This window comes from Ahaetulla prasina, chromosome 4 (assembly GCF_028640845.1).
Source record: "Ahaetulla prasina isolate Xishuangbanna chromosome 4, ASM2864084v1, whole genome shotgun sequence".
Classification (NCBI taxonomy): Eukaryota; Metazoa; Chordata; class Lepidosauria; order Squamata; family Colubridae; genus Ahaetulla; species Ahaetulla prasina.
The window spans coordinates 43,478,802-43,503,980 of NC_080542.1; the positions used below are offsets into that span (position 1 = coordinate 43,478,802).

A 25,179-nucleotide genomic window follows, 5' to 3' on the forward strand; every position below is an offset into this window, starting at 1 on the left:
TTTTGCAGGCAAGTTGTTCCACTGATTAATTGTTCTAACTGTCAGGAAATTTCTCCTTAGTTCTAAGTTGCTTCTCTCCTTGATTGGTTTCCACCCATTGCTTTTTTGTTCTACCCTAGGTGCGAATAGTTTGACTCCTCTTCTTTGTGGCAACCCCTGAGATATTGGAACACTGCTATCATCTGTCTTAGTCCTTCTTTTCATTAAACTAGGCATACCCAGTTCCTGCAGCCATTCTTCATGATATTTTGGATTCTTGGTCCTAATCATCTTTGTTGCTCTCTGCCTCTTTCTAGAATCTCAACATCCTTTTTACAATAGCTGACAAACTGAATGCAATTTTGCAAGTGTGGCCTGAAGGCATTATAAAGTGATATTAACACTTCACATGATCTTGATTCTATCCTCTGTTTATGCAGCCCAGAACTATGCTGCTTTTTGGCAGCTGCTGCACTGACTGCTCATATCTAAATGGTTGCTCCACTGGGACTCCAAGATCCTCTCACATTGAGCAGAGGTACCATATATTGGTACCAGTGCATTTCAAGCTTTAAATGTAGAACCTTACTTTTTCACGTTGAATTTCATTTTGTTAGATAGGACCCAATGTTCACATCTATCAAGAACCTTCTATTGATAGCCTATTTTCTGGAGTGTTCTATTCTGCCAGCTTGGTGTCATCAATTTGAGGTCAATAACTCGGGATGCCGGCATCCACAGCCACTCCGTCCTTGGAGGATTGCTTGAGCCTGTTTCTCCCCATCCAGACCCGACGGCTTCCAAACACCGGGACAGCACTTCAACAACTTCATTGGGGTGGCCTGGGTGGAAAGTACAGCTGAGTGTCATCAGCATACAGCTGGTAACTCACCCCAAGCCACTGATGATCTCACCCAACGGTTATAGATGTTGAACAGAAGGGCGAGAATCGACCCCGCGGCACCCCACAAGTGAGGCACCCGGCCCACCTCTGCCCCCTGTCAACACCGCCTGCGACCGGTCGGAGACATAGGAGGAGAACCACCGATACAGGTGCCTCCCACTCCCAATCCCCCAACTGCAGCAAGATACCATGGTCGATGGTATCAAAAGCCGCTGAGAGATCTAATAGGACCAGGGCAGAGGAATAACCCTGTCCCTGGCCCTCCAGAGATCATCCACCAATGCGACCAAAGCTGTCTCCGTGCTGTATCCGGGTGGAAGCCGACTGAACGGGTCTAGATAGACGGATTCATCCAGGTACTGGGGTAGCTGTCACACAGCACTCTCTACAACCTTCGCAACAAAGCGAAGGTTGGAGACTGGACGGTAATTACCCAAAATAGCTGGGTCCAAAGAGGGCTTCTTGAGGAGGGGTCTCACCACCGCCTCTTTCAAGGCGGCAGGAAAAACCCCATCCAACAAAGAAGCATTGATAATCCTCTGGAGCCAGCCTCGTGTCACCTCCTGAGTGGCCAGTACCAGCCAGGAAGGACACGGGTCCAGTAAACATGTAGTGGCGTGAAGCCTCCCCAACAACCTGTCCATGTCCTCGGGAGTCACAGGGTCAAACTCATCCCAAACAGGCTCAACAAGACGTGCATCCTCTCCCTCGCTTGGATCATCCCAATTTCGGTCCAGACCATCCCAGAGCTGAGCGATTTTATCGTATAGATAACCACTAAACTCCTCAGCACGTCCCTGCAAAGGGTCATCCCGCACCTCCTGATGAAGGAGGGAGCGGGTCACCCGAAACAGGGCAGCCGGGCGGTTATCTGCCGACGCAATGAGGGTGGAGGCGAGAACGCCGCCTCCCTCATTGCCACCAGGTAGGTCCTAGAATAGGACCCAACTAGTGTCCGATCAGCTTCGGAACGACTGGACCTCCAGGTGCTCTCTAGGCGTCTTCTCCGGCGTTTCATCTCCCTCAGCCCCTCAGAGAACCAAGGGGCCGGACGAGATCTGCGCCGGGTCAGAGGCCGCAAAGGCGCGACACGGTCCAGGGCCCCAGCCGTGGCCTGTTCCCAGGCCGCGACTAGTTCCTCAGTCGCGCCGTGGGCCAGATCCTCAGGGAATGGCCCAAGCTCCGTCAGGAACCTCTCAGGGTCCATCAGGCGCCTGGGACGGAACCAACGTATAGGTTCCGTCTCCCTGCAATGGTGAGTGGCGGTTCGGAAGTCTAGGCGAAGGAGAAAATGATCGGACCATGACATAGGTTCTGTTACTAAATCACCTAACTCCAGATCATTTAACCACTGTCCAGAGATATAAATCAAATCCAGCGTGCCTCCCCCCATGTGTGTAGGGCCATCATTTACTCGAATCAGGTCATTCCACTGGTTTCTTATTATCAAGAAATTTCTCCGCAGTTATAGGTTAGTTATCTCTTTGATTAGTCTCCATCCATTGCTTCTTGTTCTACCTTCAGGTGCTTTGATTGATCCTAGGGTGAAATATTTACTTTCACAACCGGTTTGAAAGGCACACAGCACATGTACTCCTTCTGCTGCTCAGGCGCATCACATCACTTGACCCTCTGCATGCACAAACCCTTCTGCATGGGCAGAGGGTAAACAGGTTACTTCCCAGTTAAACCAGGAAGTAACGATGACCCGGGTGGCAGATCCTTGCACTGCCATCTGTTCTAAACCACCAGCCGCCATCGAGTTTCAGTCAACCAGTCCAACTGGCATTCACCGTGATTGATCTTCTTTGTGGCAGGAAGGATGTCTGCTAGATTTTTAGGAACCTGTTGGATCTTCCATTGGTGCAAGTTTGTCCCTGTTGATGTCAAGGTAGTTAAAATCATTACTAGTGATGTGCTTCCTACATACTTAGTTAGCTGACTAGAAAAGTTCATGATACTCCTCTGTTTAGGGTGGCCATAGTATAGAATGGCAATATCATTTCCCCAAGTTTATATTGAAATGCATTCAAGATCATTTTATCATTAGTGTCCTATTTCTGTACAGATAATAGATTATTCCACCTCCTCTTTTATTTGGTCTATCAAATAATTTATATAGTTGCGCATAGTAGTAATGTTCACTAAATTAGTCCCAAAGTTCACGAATGAAGGGCTCATTATTCAAAAGTTTACAAAATTTTTTTCCCCCCTCCTTCCTATGAATCCCCCCGACACGGAAAGGCACAAGGTATAGTTAAAAATAAAACAAACATATGCTAAAAAGTTTTCATCCTACTTAATTTGTATACAATCATCAATTTAACTTCCCCAAAAAGCAATCAAAATAATACATCATAATCATTCAAAAACAGTCTGATAACTCTTAGTTATTGTCTATATCGTTGAATATAGTCAATCCATTTTTTCCATTCCTTTAAGTATCTTTCTTGCAGTATTGGATCTTTCAAAAGAGGTATGTTAACCATCTCAGCCAAAGGCAAATTTTGCAATATCCATTCTTCTATTGTTGGTACTTTATTTTTCTTCCAATATTGTCATATTAGATCTTGCTGCGTTATTAGATTTAAAATCAATTTAGTCTCAATTACTCAATCCTATAATTCTAAGAAAAATACAGGAACCTTCTTTTCAGAACATTTTGTAAAATCCACCAAATTTTTATCCAAGCCTTTATGTCCTTCAAGTCCAAAATGTGAAAACATGTGGATCATCACAATTACATCTCACATTTTGCTTGCTTGTTTCTGGATACATACATGATAAGGGATCTAGATGCCATCTATAAAACATTTTATAAAAATTTTCCCTCAGATTCTGTGCCTGCGTGAATTTAACATTTCTAACCCAAATTTCTCATTGTTTTTTTTTTATTACTTTTTTTACAACAAACAAACAAAAAAAAATACATTATTATACCCTTGTGCTATACATAAAAGGAAGATTTGGGTCTTCGGATATATCCTCATGATTGCCAAAATCCACGTTCTCGAGGTACAGGTACTGAAGTGTCCAATGTTCCAAGCGCAAAGTCCACAAATGGTTTCCAAGTCTTCCAGAAAATATCTTCTTTATATACACCACTTCTAATTTTAATATCACATGTCATTTTATCATTTAAAGCTAATTTCCACATTTCAGAATTCCACTCTTCTATTCTAAAAATCACATCTAGTTTCCAATATCTAGCTATTATAATTCTACCTATTATAATCATAATTCTAATCAATTCTTTTCATATTTTGTTAATTCTATTTCTTAATTACCAACAATAATATAGTTTCCACTCTCAATGTTATTACTTCCCATCATTTCAAATATCATTTTCCAATTGTTGCCAAAACTTTTTAACCTTATCACAATTATACCACATATGTTCATAAGTCCCCAATTCCATCTCACATCTCCAACATTTTTACTAATTTTTATCCATTTGTGACAATCTTACTGAGTCAAATACCATTTCCAAACAACTTTATAATTGTGCTCTTTAACTTATAGATAAAGTTCTCATAATTCTACTCTTCCAATTCACATTCCAATCTGATTCTGGTATTTCAATATTAAGATCTTTTTCCCAATTTGTCCTCATCACTTTTGTAATTTTCATCAGAATTTATAATCTTATAAACCCTACTAACGAGTCCCTTTAGCCCAATTTCATCTTTCATAATCCGAGATACTAAATATTCAAATTCAGTTTCACATCTATTTATCGAATAATTTTCCTTAGTTTTTTGTCCATTTTTCTATCTGTATTTTTCAAACCAACTTAACCCTAATTTTCAATAATTTCTTTATTCCTCCTTTCATTTCCATAACTTTATCCAATCTCTAATAATTTCTATATTTTCCTCTTTAATCACTTCATTACGCTTTATATTATTTTTAATCGCCAAATTCCAGTTGTCTCCCCAAAAGATTATATCCGAATTAAAATTTTAACAAATTTGTTCCACATTTTACTTAATCCCTTTAACCAATAACTTCTACTTACACATTTTAAATTTGCTTTATCTAAAACCACCTTGATCCAAATTTCTATATCCTTAACTCTAAGTCTCTCCAATAGTTATCTTCACCTTTAAGTATTTTTACCACTATCCGGATACCATACGACAGTAATAATTAAATAATTTGGGATTCCTAATCCACCTTCCTTTTGATTTTGATACCACATTTTCTTCACTAATCTAGGTCTTTTGCCACCATTGCAAAATTTATCCAGTTTTTCTGATATCCTTCAATATCTTTCTGTCAAATTTAGTGGTAGCATCTAATAAAAAGTTGAACTTGGGCAGCAACATCATCTTACATTGCAATTCTACCAAACCAAGACAACTTTAAAATTTTATATTTATCTATCTTCTTCTCAATTTCGTTAATCACCACATCATAATTAAGTTTTTCAATTCTTTAACCTTAAGTGAAAGCACTATACCCAAATATTTCAATGTGTTTTAATCCTTATCCCAAATTGTTTTGCATATTCTCAGACTCATTACCATTACTATCCATCAATAATTCTGACTTTGACCAATTTACTTTCAATCCTGTCATTTCCTCAAATTCTATCAAATGCTTATATATCTTTTCAAATCTTTCTACATTTTTCAAAATAATTAAAGTATCATCTGATACAAATTTATCTTATACCCTTATATCCTTCTAATTCTTCATCTTTTCTATCATTTTGTCAATATTTCCATAGCCAATAAAAATAATGTTGGGGACAGGGACATCCTTGTCCATACAGCTTCTAATTTTATCTCTTCAGTTAATATTCCATTCACCTTCACTCTTGCACTGCTTTCAATTTTGAAATAACATGTATAAACTTATTACCAAAGCCTAAAGCTCACAATTACAGAATCATTCTTTAATAAATTTAAACCAATTTTATCAAAACTAAAACTATTATTATATCTTCATATATCTATTCACTATAAAATACTAAAATAATATAATATTTATTTCAAAACAATAAAATAAAAAATATTCTACTTAGATTTAAATCTACTTTTTAATATATATCTAAAATTATAACAATGTACTTTTAATTATATAACCACAATAAAATAAAGAACACAATAGATCAATTGAATTATTAATTAAAATTCTTTATAACTTTAATCCTAATCATATTGGTCTTTAAAAAAATTAACCAAAGACTATCTGTATTATAATTCCAATTTATTTTATAAGAGCACCATATTTTCCTAATTTCCTTTTATTTATTCTTTTATGTACAATTTTATATTTATATAATTATTTCATTGTAAAATAAAATGAATAATAATCTAATAAAAATAAAATTTTATTCTATTCTCTAATAATGAATGAATTATATTCTTCAACAACATTTCTATTTTTAAATTTTCTCAAGCATGAAAATTTTTACTTAAACCATTTTAATAAATTTAAGCACTAAGCCCAGCACAAATCTTTATGACACCAATGAAAATATAATTCTCTTTCAAAATTAATTTCATAACCATCTTTTTTTTTTTACATCTATATTAAACCCATAGACAGCAGCTAAAAATTTCCTACATTATCTCTTTTAACTTAAAAATATCTAACAATTTTTCTTAAACAATTTTCTTTCCTTCATTTAATAAATCTTTTTTTAGAAAAAAAATATCAAAAAAAGGATTCCATCTAAACAAAGCCTGAATCTAAAATTCACTCCCGCTCAAGCAAATGATATTGAAACCATTATATCCTTTAATATGAATAACTTGAAAGATATAAAAGCTCCTATATTTGTTTAAAAATCTAAAATCTATACTTAAAAATGAATATAAAGTAATAAAGTTCTTTAAATTGTAATTCATTTCTGCTGAAAAGAAAAGAAGCTCATTAAATGGTATTTATTAACTGAAATATCAAATCACATATAATATAATAATTTTGTTTCAGAAAGCATGATGGAAGTTTTTCAATAAAATATAGAAAAACTTAGTGTCATGCTCATATATTTTTACAGATGTTGTTAACACTATACTATCAGCATATGATGGTACATGTTAATCAATTTCAGGATGAAAACTCATCAATAAAATATAATTTATTAACCTTGTATGATATTTCAAGGACTCAGGACCAAAGAAATCTCTGTACTTTAACCCATAAACCTTGAGGAGAAATCTCTGTACTTTTTTAAGGCATTTAAGATATTCTCAAAAGAGCAAATCTTCTTTTACCAAAATAATCTTTAGCTCAATTCTATGATTTAAAAATCTCAGAGACAAAAGAAAGAATGACTGTTTCACACCTATTCAAACATTGATTTTATCAGAATTCGCTTCATCCATCAATCCATTTCCTTATTCCATATCCATCCATCCTTTTTTTTTAGCAAATCTTTTGACATGCAAGCAAATCACTTTTTTTTTTCTTAGAAATTTTCCTCTTACCATTATGTATCTTACATTAATTTATAATTCAAGAAAAAATCTAAATTAAAATACCATTTATCATTAATTTTCTATAAATCCTAGTTTTTTAAATTCTAATATTTCTTACCCTTGAAAATATTTTATTCATCCAGCCAACTAAAAAATGAGTAATTCTATTAATTTTCTACCATTCTCTAAATCAATTAAACCCCAAATCTGCCCTGTATCCATTTTTAAATAATCAAAATCACTCATTCCTTTCACCTCTATACCAAAACATTTCTTTATCATCCGCCAAAAATATCACGCTAATATTTTACAAAACACTAAAAAATCTTGATCAATCTAAAGCCATGTCTTTAAAAAAAGAAAAAAAATTTAATCTTATAAATCAGTGTTTATAATCTGTAATAAGTTCAAAACCAAAAAATCTTATCAAAATAGCTCTAAAGACACAGAAAACAAAATGTATTTGATAACAGAGTTTATTTTAAAAATCTCTTTCTTCTCTAGCGCAAATAATTTAAAAATAAATTAATGCACACCCTAACCATATCAGAAAATATAATAAATAGACAGGGCCTTCCTGTTATCTCTATTCTTCAAATTTAACTCAGTATCTTTTGCACAAAAAACATGAAAAACTTTTATACCATAATGACTTTAATTGTTTCCTCATTGTACAGAATCAAAAGCTTTAAAATATCCAATGATACTATACCAATTTTATCACCATTATATTCAGCTACATCTATAATATTTAATACTCTTCTAACAATATCACTCATGTATCTACCTTCACAAACCTACTTGATTATAACTTATATCTATCTATAAATCTATTTAATCTATTACTTATAATAGCAGTAAATATCTTTGCATCCTGATTAATTAAAGAAATAATAGGACTCAACTTTCTAAATCTTTATCTGGTTTAGGAATTAGGATATCGTCTATTCCATGAATAAGCTTCCACCATGTAATATTCCATTGAATAATTTTGCAATCTTGGTATTATTAATTCTTTAAATTCTTTATAAACTCAACAGGTAATCCATCCTCACCTGGAGCTTTCCCTAATTTTAATTTTTGTATTATTCCATTAATCTCATCTTGTGTTATATCTTCTTCCATCAATTCCTTATATGTTTGATCAATTTTCACCACATACTTTTCTAAATAGCTTTGCAATTTTCCATTAATTGGTTTCTTTGAATATAGATTCTGAAAAAATTTCTAACCACTTCACATTTCTAATTTTTATAACATCTTATACCTCTATCATCTATCAAAACTCCAATTTCTCTTTCTCTTTTATCTTCGCCATCTTTGCCAATAATTTAGAATTTCTATTACTAAATTCAAAAATTCCTATTTAAAATCTCAAATTTCTTTTACTAACTCTGTATCTTCTTCTATCATTTTATTTCTTAACAGGCTAAGGAGAACCAGAACCGAGCTGAAGCACGCTAGTTCGAACCCAGCAAACTCAGGGCAGAAGCGCGGAAATGGCAAACACGCCACCCGCACCGTACAACCGGTCAAGGAGAAATGGGGAACATATATGACCCGTTTGAAAGCTTTCTAGAAGCCAACGAACTACAGGGGATCCCTGATAACCGCAGCGGGCTTACTTCTAAGCCATTGTGGGCGGAGGTCATGATTGCGGAAGCCCTGGCAGAGCCAACGCCGATACAATCGGTATCGTGGCCGACTCTGCAGACTTTGCTGAAGAACCATTTCGCACCGGCCCGTCCAAATCGTGCAGCGGTTTGAATTCGGAGGCGTAGACAGATGGAGGCGAGTCATCGGTGACTACATGGCGCTGAAGGCGTCCAAGGACTGCGGATACCGAGACTTAGGCGAGTGCTACTCGAGCAACTCATCCGAGGGTCAAGACATCCGCTCGGCGGCGACTGCTAGCAAGAGCAACCTGACACTAACGCTCTGGGCGAAGCCAGAGCACATGAAATGTCTACTAAAGCAGCAGAGACTCTGCAAAGCCTCTTCAATCCAAGGCGGCGCCAAAGCCAGCGCCAGTACACCAGGAGGAGATTCAGTCCGAATCCGAAGGTGAGGTGAGGATGAGGAAGGGTCTGCCGGACGAGCGACACTGAGGACCGTGGCGAGTCGGAAGCTGCGGAGGGCACATCAGCGCCAACGCTGCAGGTTTAAAGGACGCAACATGCGGTGTGGGAAGAAAGGGCATAGCTCAGGTTGCAGGGCAACCTTCCCGAAAATTCAAATCGGCCAATCAAAGCGGAACGGAAGGCGACCCGCGATTGGTTCAAACAAGAAAGCGCAGTCTAACCAAGCGACTGTCATTATAGGCGGCGCCTCAGCAAAGTGGAAAGAAGATCTTCACCAAGCCCAAGATCGAGAGCGGTGCAGGCTTGAAGTAGACACGGGATCAGCGATCACCATCATGTCCTGGGACACTTTGGCGAAGTCGCTGTCCGTCTGGCGCCACCTGCAAGCACAAGCGGCTACAGTGCACGACTACCAGAATCGCATCCCTGTTCGAGGACCACCTCCGTCCGAGTCGAGTATGGCCCATACAAAAGACCCTGCCCATCACGATCGTCGAAGGAACTCTGCCCAGTCTGTTGGGACTAGACTGGTTTCGTGCCCTGGGCATGGGGTGACTGGCATCTACAAGTGACTGTAACCTGAAAGACATTCTCTTTAACGAGTTCGAAGATGTCTTCAAGGACTGCCTGGGCAAGTACAAGGGACCCCTATTTCCTTCAACTTAGACCCCAGGTAGCCCCATTAGGCTTAGGCGAGGAGAGTCCTTTGCCCTAAAACCAAAAATTGATAAGGAGCTGGATAAGCTCATTAATCAAGGGTCTTGGTGCCAGTCGATCACAAAGTGGGAGGCGCCAATCGTCACCCCATAAAACGGACGGGTCAATTAGAATTTGTGCTGACTAAGCGGCGCTTAACAAAGCCTTACAGAAAAGCGCTTACCCGGTTCCGTAGTGCAACACATATTGCACTCTTTGGGGCAAGGCAAGTCTTTGCAAAGTTAGACTTGGCCCAAGCCTACCAACAACTGCCAGTGAGCGCCCGCTGGCCGAAGCCCAAGCGATTGTGCGCAGGGGGCCTTCAAGTGCACCGATTGCAATTTGGGGTCAGTGGCACCAGGGCTGTTCAAAACCTGATGGAGCGACTACTGCAGGGCTCCCAGGGTAGTTCCCTACTTCGATGATGTCCTAATTTCAGGGAAAACATGGAGGAACTGGGGAGGCGGTTAGAAAGGTCTTGAGCATTTTCCGGACAGCGGTTAAAAGTCAAGACAAACAAATGCCAGATAGAAATTCGAATCGTCGATTTCTTGGGCTACCGGATAGACAAGAAGAATTCACCCTACTGAGAGCAAGGTTAAGGCAATTAGGAAGGCTCCAGCGCCCAAAAACAAAGCAGAGCTGCAGGCATTCCTGGATTGGTTAATTTTACAGCGGTCTTTTAAAGAACAAAGCAACCGTTCTTGGAACCGCTGCATAGGCTCTTAGGAAAAATACTGTTTGGTCTTGGGGAAAGTCAGAAAATAGGGCTTTTGAAGCAGTAAAGAACCTGCTCTCAAGTGATAGCCCGCTCATCCAATATCACGACTCACTACCCCTAGTGCTGGTTTGCGATGCATCCCCTTATGGGGTGGGGCTGTACTCAGCCATAGACTTCCAAAGCGGCACAGAAGCCCTATAGCGTTCTACTCTAGCGATGTCCTCCCAGAGAGGAACTACAGCCAGTTAGACAAAGAAGCATTAGCCATTGTGTCAGGGTCAAAAATTCCACGAGTATGTATTTGGGCGGAATTTTGAAATCGTGACTGACCACAGACCGCTACTAGGATACTGGCTGGCGATGCTAACGCCTGTGGCTTTTCGCCACGATTGACCCGATGGACTATATTCTTAGCCGCTTATTCGTACAAGCTGCAACATCGACCAGGAAAAGAAGTGGGGCATGCAGGCGCGTTAAGCCGATGCTGCCCACTACCTGGGCGACCGAAGACCCCACTCCGGGGACACCCATCCTACTTATTGACTCTTTGGACTCTGGCCCAGTCACATCTAAGGAAGTGGCTCGGGCATCATACGGACATTGTGTTGGACTGTACTCGGTTGGGTACAGAGAGGGTGGCCCGCTCGCGGGCGAAAAGGTTCAAAAAATTTGTTAAAACGAGATGAGCTCTCAGCTCAAGGGGTGCCTGTTATGGGGTGATGTGTAATAATTCCTGAAAAGTTAAGGGAAAGGTATTGGACCTCCTCCACGAGGTCACCCAGGGATCGTGAGGATGAAGGGTTAGCTAGAAGCTATGTATGGTGGCCACTCATGGGCAGAGAGATTGCTGAGAGGGTAGGAAATGCCAAGCTTGCCAAGTCCAGACCTCTACCCCCAACGGCCCCAGTCAGAGAATGGGAAAAGCCCCAAGGGCCCTGGTCAAGAATCCACATTGATTTTGCTGGCCCTTTCACGGCCAAACATTCCTAATAGTTGTGGATGCATTTTCTAAATGGTTGGAGGTCATACTCATGAAATCCACTACGGCGAAGCAGTAATCGCAACCCTCGCCACCTATTGCAACTCACGGGTTGCGGACACTCTGGTGTCCGACAATGGGCCCCAATTCACGCAGCCCAGTTTGAAGAATACCTGGCAGAGAAGGCATCCGACATGCCTCTCTGCGCCTTTTCACCCCTCGAATGGCCTTGCAGGCGTTCCGTCCGGGCGCTAAGGAGGCATTGTCCAGGCTCAAGCCAGGTGACTGGCAAACAAAATAGACTTTTTCCTAGCCATCCAGCACAGAACCCCAAGCACGCCACGGAAAAGCCCAGCCGAATTGCTAATGGGACGGAAACTCCGGTGCCCACTTGACGTTTGAACCCCATTACACACCAGAGGTTACAAGAACTAGAAAAGACAAGGAAATGAGCATAGCGACCGGTGTGGGCTCGAAACTAGGGGACGCCCTAGTTGGCTCACAGGACAAATAATTAAAGTAACTGGCCCAAAATCATAAATTGGTAGAGCTACCAGACAACAGAGTGTGGAGGCGCCACATAGATCAGTTAAGGAAACGAATAACTGACCAAAGAACCAAATGAAACAGTATCATGACCAATACCAATTTGAATCCACAGCCAACAATGACCGGGAGGCGCAAGACTTAGCTGAGGTCCCAGAGTTCAGCGACGCCATCAGGTTCCCGAGGAAGCAGCAGGAAAATTCCAAAAATTAATCAAGGCGGATGGCCAAGAAAAAAGTCGACCAATAATCCGGGCCGTTGGCCCAGAGAAAGCGCTGGGAGGAGAAAACAGCCCCTCCGACCAGCTCCACCACCAGAACTGAACCGCGCAGGTCAGAAAGAACTAGGAGGCGCCCAGGTTATTTTGCGTGACTCGTCGAAAAATAACATGTAAATAAATATGTAAATAGAGGCAAAGTGTTTTCTGGGAGGGGAGGAGTGTTATGTATTCATGTTGTACCTTTAAATATTTGAGCGGAAATCACACGCGTTGCTGATTGGTCAAAACCTCAACAGACCTGTATAAAGGAGAGGGTTTTCGCCCAGCCTGTGGCTGGGTTCACCATATATTAAAGAGCTGTTGTCACTACCCTGGTCTCCAGCCTCGTTACTTCCCGAACTTAACAGCTATCATGACTCCCTTAGTCCTTCTTTTCATTAAACTAGGAATACCCAGTTCCTGCAACCGTTCTTCATATATTTTAGTCTCCAGTCCCCTAATCATCTTTGTTGCTCTTCTCTGCACTCTTTCTAGAGTCTCAACATCCTTTTTACATTGTAGCGATCAAAACTGAATGCAATTTTGCAAGTGTGGCCTTACCAAGGCATTATAAAGTGATATTAACACTTCACGTGATCTTGATTCTATCCCTCTGTTTATGCAGCCCAGAACTGCTTTTTTTGGCAGCTGCTGCACACTGCTGGCTCATATCTAAATGGTTGTCCACTAGGACTCCAAGATCCCTCTCTCACTATTGAGCAAGGTACCATATATACGGTACCTGTGCATTTTGGGTTTTTTGCTTAAATGTAGAACCTTACTTTTTTCACTGTTGAATTTCATTTTGTTAGATAGGACCCAATGTTCACATCTGTCAAGAACCTTCTGTATCTCGAGCCTATTTTCTGGAGTGTTGGCTATTCCTGCCAGCTTGGTGTCATCTGCAAATTTGATGAGTTCCCCATCTATCCCCTTGTCCAAGTCATTGATGAAGATGTTGAAGAATACTAGGCCTAAAACAGAGCCTTGGGATACTCTGCTGCATATTTCCCTCCATGTGGATGTAGTTTCATTGAGGACTACACATTGAGTACAGTTGGTCACCCAGTTACGAATCCATCTGGTGGTGCTGCTGTCTAACCCACATTTTTCTACTTTATCTAGTTCTTTATGTATCCATGCTGGTTTCTTTTGAGATCTATTATTTTTCTTCTTCATTGATATTGTGCTAGACTGCGCTTTTATAATCTCACTTTCCAAAATATCCCAAGCTTTTTGAGTTGTTTTTCCCCTGAGGATTCTCATCCATGGTATCCTTCTTAAGGTCTCTCTAAGTTTATTGAAATTAGTGCTCTTAAAGTCCAAGACTCTAGTCTGACTTTGTTCTACTACTTGTGTTTGCATAATGTTGAATTCCAATATTGCATGATCACTTGCCCCCAAGGTTCCTGTAGCTTCAACACCTTCTATCATTTCATCTCTATTAGTAACAGTTAAGTCCAATATGGCTGATCCCCTCATTCCCTTCTCTATTTTTGGGAAACAAAGTTGTCTGCTAGATTTTTTAGGAACCTGTTGGATCTTCCACTTGGTGCAGAGTTTGTCTCCCAGTTGATGTCAAGGTAGTTAAAATCCCCCATTACTACTGTGATGTGCTTCCTACATACTTAGTTAGCTGACTAGCAAAAAGTTCATCTACTTCCTCTGTTTGGTTGGGTGGCCTATAGTATAGACCTATGGCAATATCATTTCCCCACCCCCCATTTAATATTGACCCAAATGCATTCAAGATCATTTTTATCATTGTTGTGCTCTATTTCTGTACAGATGTAGTTATTTCTTATTACTCCACCTCCTCTTTTATTTGGTCTATTTCTTTTAAATAATTTATATAGTTGCGCATCCCATTAGTCCCAGAGTGTTCACTAAATTAGTCCCAGAGTTCACCGAAAGAATGAAGCTCTTCTCATTGTTAAACTCTCCTGATTTCTATCTTTTTTCTTCCTTTTTTCAGATAAACAATCATATGAACTGGAAGCTCTGTGGAAAGGAAAATTGTCAGCTTCCACAAGTATATAGAAATCACCATTAGTTATAAAGGAGAATAATTTAGATATATCGAGTGGCCAAGCCCTGGAACAAGTCACAGGTTTGAAGAAACATTGGAAAGTAAATAATAACCATAATATAATTTGTAGAGGTACACACTTATACACAATTTTCATTTTTACTGCTTTTGATAACCATAGATTCTTTTGGTTGTAATTACCTTCCTTGTTATTTGGGATGGATATTCAGATATGTGGCTTCTTAGCCAAAAACGCTGCATTGCTGCAAATAATATATAAATATTCATGTCCCTGACCAACACACTTCTAACATCCCCCCCCCAAAGCATTCTCTATATTTTATTCATAAATAATTAAACAATCAAGAGGACATTAAACACACTAGTCTTTCTTACTGCTCACTGCTGAACTTTCTCATATTTGAAATTTCTCAGCCACGTGGCGAAGAGCAAACCTTTGGCATGTACATTCCCAAATCAAGGCTAAAGCTGCACTGAGGTTCCAATAACTTTGCTCATTACCCCTTTTCATTACAATTCTGCCAAGCATTTTCTCCGGCAACCTTCAAAAACTAATCCCTTCCTAGATTTTGCACTCATCCTTGATACTAGCATATATGCAGTGCATTCAGAAAGTATTCAGACCCCCTTCACTTTTGTCAATTTTTGTTGTGCTGCAACCTGATTCTACAGTTGTTGAAATCCTTTTTTTCTTTCTCATTAATCGACACTCAGGACCCCATAATAACAAAGTAAAAACAGATTTTTAGAAATGTCTGTAAATTTCTTAAAAAGAAAAAACTGAAATATGTAATAAACTCTAATTAGTTCATCTACTCTTTCAGCCTTGTTTTTCTTAACATGCTCAATAGCTTCTTTTTATTTTTTCCATTCTCTTTGCCTACATTCTTTACAGATCTCTTTTCGCTATATACATATGTTTTTATCTCAATTTCATTTTTCATTTTATATATAATTGCTACCAACCTGCCTTCCATTGGGGACCTGTATACTGCATGAATCAAGAAGAGGGCCGTGAAAATATTTACAGATCCCTCACATCCAGGGCATAAAGTGTTTCAACTCCTATTCTCAAAACGACGCTATAGAGCACTGCACACCAGAACAACTAGACACAAGAACAGTTTTTTCCTGAAGGCCATCACTCTGCTAAGCAATTCCCTCAACACTGTCAAACTATTCACTAAATCTGCACTACTATTAATCTTCTCATAGTTCCCATCACCAATCTCTTTCCACTTATGACTGTATGACTGTAACTTTGTTGCTGGCAATCCTTATGATTTATATTGATATATTGACCATCAATTGTGTTGTAAATGTTGTACCTTGATGAACGTATCTTTTCTTTTAAGTACACTGAGAGCATATGCACCAAGACAAATTCCTTGTGTGTCCAATCACACTTGGCCAATAAAAAATTCTATTCTATTCTATTCTATTCTATTCTATTCTATGTATATAACTCCACTGCCCATCATTGTTTTGATCAACTGAGCTTTTCATGTGACATTTTTAGCAAGATAAAGGAAGAATAGATGAGGTGACCAGCCTTGGTCATATTTATGTCACTTGCAGCGTTGTTTAAAATTGATAAACAAAGTACAGTCACACTTTGGCCAGTATGAGAGAAACATAAGCAATGATTACTTTTACTTTTTTATAATGACTTTATAGACACCTCACTTAGAATATTGCATCCAGTTTAGGATACCACAATATTAAAAAAAAAAAATAAGAGTACAATGAAGATGATTAGGGGACTGGAGGCTAAAAATATGAAGAACATTTGAAGGAATTGGGTATGTGTAGTTTAATATATAGAAGGAATGGGGATGAAATGATATCAGTGTTCCAATATTTGAGAGGCTCCCATAAAGAACAGGAGATCAATTTATTCTCCAAAGTGCCTGAGGCAGAGGTGAAATCCAGCAGGTTCTGACAGGTTCTAGAGAACTAGTGGCGGAAATTTTGAGTAGTTCGGAGAATCAGCAAATACCACCTCTGGCTGGTCCCAGAATGGGGTAGGAATGGGGATTTTGCAGTATCCTTCCCCTGGAGTGGGGTGGGAATGGAGATTTTATCCTTTCCCTGCCACACCCACAAAGCCAAATCATGCCCACAAAGCCATGCCCACAGAATCGGTAGTAAAAAAACTGGATTTCACTACTGGCCTCAAGGCAGGGCCAGAAGCCATGTATGGAGACTCATTAAGGAGAGAACCAACCTAGAACTAAGGAGAAATTTATTGACAGGTAGAACAATTAATAAGTGGAATGATTTGCCCCCAGAAGTTGTGGGTACTCCAACACTGGAGGTTTTTAAAAAGAAATTGGACAAGCATTTCTCTGAAATGGTATAGGGCCATGATGGCGAACCTATGGCACTCATCCCAGAGGTGGCACACAGAGCCCTCTCTGTGGGCATGCAAGCCGTCCCCCCCAGTTTAGCTCTGCCTGCCTCCCACCGGCCAGCTGGTCTTCAGATTTCTGCTGCACAAATGAGAGGGGTGGAACATATGTGAGGGGGTGCGTGTGCATGCATGGGGTGGGACGCATGTGGGGGCCTATGTGCGCATGTGCATGGGGCAGAGCGCATGCATGGGGCATGCATGCACAAATGGGCGGCACATATGTGTTTTGGGCACTCGGTCTGCAAAAGGTTAGCCATCACTGGTATAGGGGTTCCTACTTGAGCATGGATTTGGACTAGAAAAACATCAAGGTCCCTTCCAATTCTATTATTCTGCTACCATACCATCATTCTGTTCAGTATAAACCAGAGTCTACCTAGTGAACCAAACAGATGGTTGTTCACATTTCACAAGCTAGAAGACATGCAGTGTTCTGCCACCTTCAAGAATAGAAAAACATGAATAAGAAACTGCATATTGAATTGAAAGAAATAATTCAGTAAAATACTGCTGAACATCCCTTGGTTGGAGAAGGCTTTTTTAGGAAAAGGCAGGGGGGAAATATTAGCAGAAAACAATAACTATATTTATTAAATTCAAGTATTAACAAATACTTTACTCATAGAATATAGAACTGGAAGCAAAATACATTGGGTTACGATAACCATCCCAACCAGTGCCCTCCAGATGTTCTGAGCTACATCCCAGAATTCTCAACCACAGTCAATTTATGTAAATCAATGTGTTTCTTCCATAATTTATATAAATATTTCTGAATTTTCATTTTTTTTCCCTCCCAAACATTTCTTTGATATAGGCAAAGTCATCTCTCTTCCTCAAAGATAATTTCATCCATATACAGTAACATATACATTTTTATATGTTATAGAAGGGATCAATATAGTTTTGCTGGTTGCAAAAGAAACTTTGATGAAGAAGTATGGTTTTCCTCCATCGTTGTAAACAATTTCTGAACACCTCCGCTCTCTTTGTTTCCGTGACATTAAAGCAACCTTGAATTGTTTTCAAAACCCAAAGCTGTGCCCTGTGTCACAAAAACTTTCTTTATCACCACTGACGCCCAAGAATTGTATTTAGTCTAAATTATTTAGCAGGCTTACACTTATCAGAGAGAGGCCAAGGGGAAAACAGAAAGGATTGTTTTGAGGAACTAAATGTTTGGACTAACACTTTCAGAGATCTGTTAGTAGCACCACATTTCAACTACTTTTTTTTTTTGCTCCAAAACTTCCAAGTTAATGCAATATTGTTCACTGAGCTTTTGTGAAATAGAAATGTGAATCACACTCAGAATTACCAATGTAATTGCCTTAAACCCATTTAAAACAGTGAGTCTTCCTGATGCACTAACATTTAAAGATGCATGATATTTAAAAAGTTAAGGTTCCACATTTGGGCAAAAAAAGCAAAATGCACAGTACAGTATATGTGGTACCTTGCTCAATAGTAGTAACTGTGAGAGGGATCTTGGAGTCCTAGTCAGAGGTGAAATCCACTACTGGAAATTTACTACCAGTTCTGTGGGCGTGGCTTGGTGGGTGTAGTGTGGCTTAATGGACGTGACTTGGTAGGCATGGTAGGGGAAGGATACTACAAAATCTCTATTCCCACCCCACTCCAGGGGCAGGATATTGCAAAATCTGCATTCCCATCCATTCTGAGGCCAGCCAGAGGTGGTATTTGCTGGTTCTCCAAACTACTCAAAATTTCTGCTACCGGTTCTCCGAACTGCTCAAAATTTCCACTACCAGTTCTCCAGAACCTTTCAGAACCTGCTGGATTTCACCCCTGGTCCTAGTGGACAACCATTTAAATATGAGCCAGCAGTGTGCAGCAGCTGCCAAAAAAGCCAACACAATTCTAGGTTGCATAAACAGAGGGATAGAATCAAGATCATATAAAGTGTTTAATACCACTTTATAATGCCTTGGTAAGGCCACACTTGGAATACTGCATTCAGTTTTGGTCGCCACGATGTAGAAAAGATATTGAGACTCTAGAAAGAGTGCAGAGAAGAGCAACAAAGGTGATTAGGGGACTGGAGGCTAAAATATATGAAGAACGGTTGCAGGAACTGGGTATGTCTCGTTTAATAAAAAGGACTAGGGGAGACATAATAGCTGTGTTCCAATATCTCAGGGGCTGCCACAAAGAAGACACAGTCAAGCTATTCTCCAAAGCATCTGAGGGTAGAACAAGAAGCAATGGCTGGAAACTAATCAAGGAGAGAAGCAACTTAGAACTAAGGAGAAATTTCCTAACAGTTAGAACAATTAATCAGTGGAACAACTTGCCTCCAGAAGTTGTGAATGCTCCAACACTGGAAATTTTTAAGATGTTGGATAACCATTTGTCTGAAGTGGTGTAGGGTTTCCTGCCTGGGCAGGGGGTTGGACTAGAAGACCTCCAAGGTCCCTTCTAACTCTGTTATTCTATTCTATTCTTTACGTATAGTAGACACTAAATTCAGGAGAATAATGTGTGATCCTCTTAAACTGTTTCGGTTTAGAGCTCCACATTTTGAAATTTTAATTCCACTAGAGCTGATGTTTTTGTTGTTGTTGTTGTTGTTGTTTAATTTATTGTTGTGCCTTAGAGTTAGTGTTTACTCCAGGTGATTACCTGGACTCAATCCTTGCAGTTTTTTTGGCAAGTTTTCCGAAGTTGTTTGTCATTGCCTCCTACCTACGGCTGAAAGAGAATGAGTGGTCCAAGATCATCCAGCTGATTTTGTGCCTAAACTGGTGCTAGAACTTAGGGCCTCCCAGTTTCTAGTCCAGTACCCTAACCACTACAGCAAACTGTCTCTCAAGATTTAATCAGCTAGAAAGGAGAAAGTTTTAAAATAAAAAACATCTTAACCAGGGGTGAAATCCAGCAGGTTCTGACAGGTTCTGTAGAACCGGTAACAGAAATTTTGAGCAGTTCGGAGAACCGGTAAATACCACCTCTGGCTGGCCCCAGAGTGGGGTGGGAATGGAGATTTTGCAGTATCCTTCCCATGGAGTGGGGTAGGAATGGAGATTTTGCAGTATCCTTCCCCTGCCACATCCACCAAGCCACACCATGCCCACCAAGCCATGCTCACAGAACCGATAGTAAAAAAAATTGGATTTCACCACTGATCTTAACTGCTATATGACCAGCCAGGATGGAATGTCTGTGGAACTTCAGGTGCTGATCTGAATCACAACAGTTGTCAGCCCCATTGAGAATATTCAATTTTGGGAAGTGATGGAACTTATGGTTCTGCAATATTTGGAAAGCTGATGAATCCAAATTAGTGGATTACTTTGGATGATCGCGCCAGCACTAAACGTAATTCATCAAAAAATAATCTTTTTGCATCATAAAGATTCATGGACTCCAGTTCATTTCATTAGATGCATAGTATCTTTGGTTTTAACCTTTGGTTAAAAATTCACAGGTAGCCAATGCACATGGTTATGGAACTGAAAGAACAGAGAATCAAATGCAATACATCTCTCTTTACACAAAAGGAAAAAACAATCCAACCTATCAAAAACAGCACCACAAAAAAACAGATTAGGAACATAAGTTAAAATAGGGGGGGGGAATGGTAAGTGAACACCTGTCTACCCTACCCTTCAAATCACCAGGACCGGATGGATTATGCCCCAAGGTTCCAAAGGAATCGGCAGACGAGATCTCAGAACTACTGAACTATATCTTTCAAAAATCCTGGAGCACAGGGGAACTGCCAGAGGACTGGAAAAGAGCTGATGTAGTTTCCATCTTCAAAAAAGGAAAAAAAAAATAGATCCAGGAAACTACAGACCTATCAGCCTGACCTCAATACCAGGGAAGATTCTGGAAAAGATGATCAAGCAACAAATCACTGAACACCTAGAAGCAAACAAAGTAATAACCAAAAGCCAACATGGGTTTGTCAAAAACAGATCATGCCAGACTAATCTTATTGCATTCTTTGACAAAATGAGGAATGCTGTTGATATAATTTACTTGGACTTCAGCATTTGATAAAGTAGACCATAACCTACTACTAGATAAAGTAGAAAATTGTGGGTTAGACAGCACCACTACCAGATGGATTCGAAACTGGATGACCAACCACACTCAACATGTAGTCCTCAATGAAACTACATCCACATGGAGGGAAGTATGCAGTGGAGTAAAGGCTCTGTTTTAGGTTCTTCAACATCTTCATCAATGACTTGGACAAGGGGATAGATGGGGAACTCATCAAGGTATTGGTTACCACCTTTAAAGCGCTCCATGGCTTAGGACCGGGCTATCTACGGGACCGTCTACTGCCGGTCTCTATCTCCCATCGTCCGGTACGTTCCCACAGAGAGGGACTCCTCAGGGTGCCGTCAGCCAAACAGTGTCGACTGGGGGACAGTGCCCCCAGGGGGAGGGCCTTCTCTGTGGGGGCTCTGACCCTGTGGAACGAACTTCCCCTCGGACTTCGACAATTACCTGACCTTAGGACCTTTCGCCGCGAACTTAAAACTTATTTATTTCATATGGCTGGACTAGCCTGATTTTTATCTTTAAATTTTAATTGAATTTGATGGGTTTTTAAAGTTTTGTGATTTTAGGGGGGAGTATGTTATTTTAACATTTGGGCAAATTTAAATTAGTTTTTTAAGGGATGTTTTTAACTATTGTGTGTATTTGTATTTTATCTGCTTGTTCACCGCCCTGAGTCCTTCGGGAGAAGGGCGGTATAAAATTAAAATATTATTATTATTATTATTATTATTATTATTATTATTATTATTATTATTATTATTATTATTATTATTATTATTATTATTATATTTGCAGATGACACCAAGCTGGCAGGAATAAACAACACTCCAGAAGATAGGCTCAAGATACAGAAGGAATTTGACAGACGTGAACATTGGGCGCTATCTAACAAAATGAAATTCAACAGTGAAAAAAGTAAGGTTCTACATTTAGGCAAAAAAATCAAAATGCACAGGTATCGTATATATGGTACCTTGCTCAATAGTAGTAACTGTGAGCGGGATCTTGGAGTCCTAGTGGACAACCATTTAGATATGAGCCAGCAGTGTGCAGCAGCTGCCAAAAAAGCCAATACAGTTCTGGGCTGCATAAACAGAGGGATACAATCAAGATCACCTGAAGTGTTAATACCACTTTATAATGCCTTGGAAAGGCCACACTTGCAATATTGCATTCAGTTTTGATCGCTACGATGTAAAAAAGATGTTGAGACTCTAGAAAGAATGCAGAGAACAGCAACAAAGATGATTAGGGGACTGGAGACTAAAATATATGAAGAACGGTTGCAGGAACTGGGTATGCCTAGTTTAATGAAAAGAAGGACTAAGGGAGTCATGATAGCAGTGTTCCAATATCTCAGGGGTTGCCACAAAGAAGAGGGAGTCAAACTATTCTCCAAAGCACCTGAGGGTAGAACAAGAAGCAATGGGTGGAAACTAATCAAGGAGAAAAGCAACTTAGAACTAAGGAGAAATTTCCTGACAGTTAGAACAATTAATCAGTGGAACAACTTGCCTGCAGAAGTTGTGAATGCTCCAACACTGGAAGTTTTTAAGAAAATGTTGGATAGCCATTTGTCTGAAGTGGTTTAGGGTTTCCTGCCTGGGCAGGGGGTTGGACTAGAAGACCTCTAAGGTCCCTTCAAACTCTGTTATTATTTTATGTTATGTTAGTCCTCAACCTATAACCACAATTGAGCCCTAAACATATGTTGTTACGTGAGAAATTTGTTAAGTGTGCCTTGCCCCATTTTACGATGTTTCTTGCCACATTTGTTTTGTGAATCACTGCAGTTGTTAAATTGGTAACATGGATGTTAAGTGAATTTGGTTTCCCCATTTCCCCTTTGCTTGTCAGAAGGTTGCAGAAGGTGATCACATGATCCCAGGACACTGCAAAAGTCATAAACGTGAATCAGCTGTCAAGCATCCAAATATAAATCATGTGAGCATTTGGGATGCTGCAACTGTTCACACATCAATATGTATAAATAATACAAAATTTAAAAAAAACTTGGATTGACTGCAACTGTCCTAAGTGTGAAAAATGGTTCTAAATAACATTTTTCAGTACAGTCACTAAGCAAACTGCTGTAAATTGAGGACTATCTGTAATATGTTATTGTCGTGGTCCTTAACGTTAACTCATGTTAATGTAAAGAGGACCTGTATACTGCACGAATCAAAAAGAGGGCCGTGAAAATATTTACAGATCCCTCACATCCTGGACATACTGTAAACTGTTTCAACTCCTACCCTCAAAACGACGCTATAGAGCACTGCACACCAGAACAACTAGACATAAGAACAGTTTTTTCCCGAAGGCCATCACTCTGCTAAACAAATAATTCCCTCAACACTGTCAAACTATTTACTAAATCTGCACTACTATTAATCTTTTCATCGTTCCCATCACCCATCTCCTTCCACTTATGACTGTAACTTTGTTGCTTGTATCCTAACGATTTATACTAATATTGTTTCCTGATTGCTTATTTGTAGCCTATGACTATCATTAAGTGTTAAATTTGTACCCTATGATTATCATTAAGTGTATACCTTGATGAAGGTATCTTTTCTTTTATGTACACTGAGAGCATATGCACCAGGACAAATTCCTTGTGTATCCAATCACACTTGACCAATAAAAATTCTATTCTATTCTATTCTATTCTATTCTATTCTATTCTGTTCTGTTCTGTTCTGTTCTGTTCTGTTCTATATATTCTATTCTATTCTATTCTATGTTAGTAGTAAGATAAATAGGGTGATTTGAAAAGCAAAATAAGTACATATAATTTGATGTCAATCTTCCCCATCCCCTTTGCACATAGAGATTCAAAATTCAAAGGAATGCAAGGTAAAACAAAAAAACTACTCTTCTGTCCGGCATAAGGGAGGGAGGAGGGAGGAGAGAGTAAGACTACTTAGTCACAGCACATGTCTTCTAAAATGAGATGCTGATTGGAAGAGAGAGAGACTGTGGGCGGGCACCTTGGACTCCTATGAACTTGGATCAGAAGTGCCAAAGGTTAGTGTGAAGAAGCTAAGCTGCAGGCAACTGCAATGGAGACTCTTAGGAGAAACCAGCCATTGGGCTTCCTTTGCCTTGTCTTGCTGTTGGGGGGGCTGACTCCCCCTAGCGTTGCTCAGTACCAATGGTGGCCTTTTGCAAATCCGAAGGCTATGACCACACCTGCTATGATTCCCCAAGGTAAGTGAAAAGGGTATAATTATTCTTGCTTCTTTTCCTTGCCCATTTCTCATTTTCTTTTTGTGTGGAAAGAGCTGAAAAACCATTTAAAATCCAGAAATGCCCATTTAAAAGGGTACACTATTTCAGCCATAGAATGTCTTGAAATCAAATGTGGGCTGGGGGACCATGGGTTTAACCCTGATTTGGGCAATAGTGTATCTAACACAACCTTCCCCAAATTGTACCTGAACTGTAATTTGCAGAAATTCCCAGTTTGTGTGAGCACGTTTGAAAACAGTATTGAGAAAGCCTGGTGTAGATAGCTTTGGCAATTAGGCTACCTGAGATCGGAGTGGCTGTCTTTCTCCACATTTCTCAGGGCTTCAGTCTCACATTTGCAGAATTTGAATTTCACTGGATAAAAGGAGATGGAGTAATATATAAGGTTTTGTGCATGGGGAAAGTTGCATCAGCTAAATTACCCAAAGAAAACTGGAGGCTTTGTAACAATTATAATGTTGATTAGCAAAACAGCTTCAAATTCTTGTTGATGAGTGTCTTTACACAATTTTCTCTCCGGTTTACCTTCCTCACAGGGAATTCCTTCCTCACAGAATATTGCAATTCTGGTTTTGAGCTTTAAGAAGGAAAGATGAAATTCTTTCTAAAATCTGTGTAATTAATAGTGTGTCCTTCTCTATCTCTTCCGTTCTTGGGAAATCAGTGTCAGGGACAGGGCAATTGCAATTCTGGTTTTGAGCTTTAAGAAGGACACAGATGTTCTTTCTAACATCTGTGTAATTAATAGTGTCTCTTCTCTTATTGTTCTTCTATCTTCCCTTCTTGGAAAATCAGTGTCGAGGACAGAGCAATTGCATTTATGTTTT

At 39.6% G+C, this 25,179-nt stretch overlaps 1 protein-coding gene across 1 annotated transcript in view; it reads left to right on the forward strand.

Annotated features, from left to right (window-relative positions):
• Nucleotides 1-25,179, forward strand: part of LOC131197417 (collagen alpha-1(XVIII) chain-like) — a 102,279-nt gene that overhangs the window by 46,013 nt on the left and 31,087 nt on the right. The window contains exon 3 of the mRNA XM_058181455.1: nucleotides 21,893-22,012. Within this exon, the coding sequence (XP_058037438.1) occupies nucleotides 21,893-22,012 (120 nt within the window). The remainder of the gene's footprint in view (nucleotides 1-21,892; nucleotides 22,013-25,179) is intronic.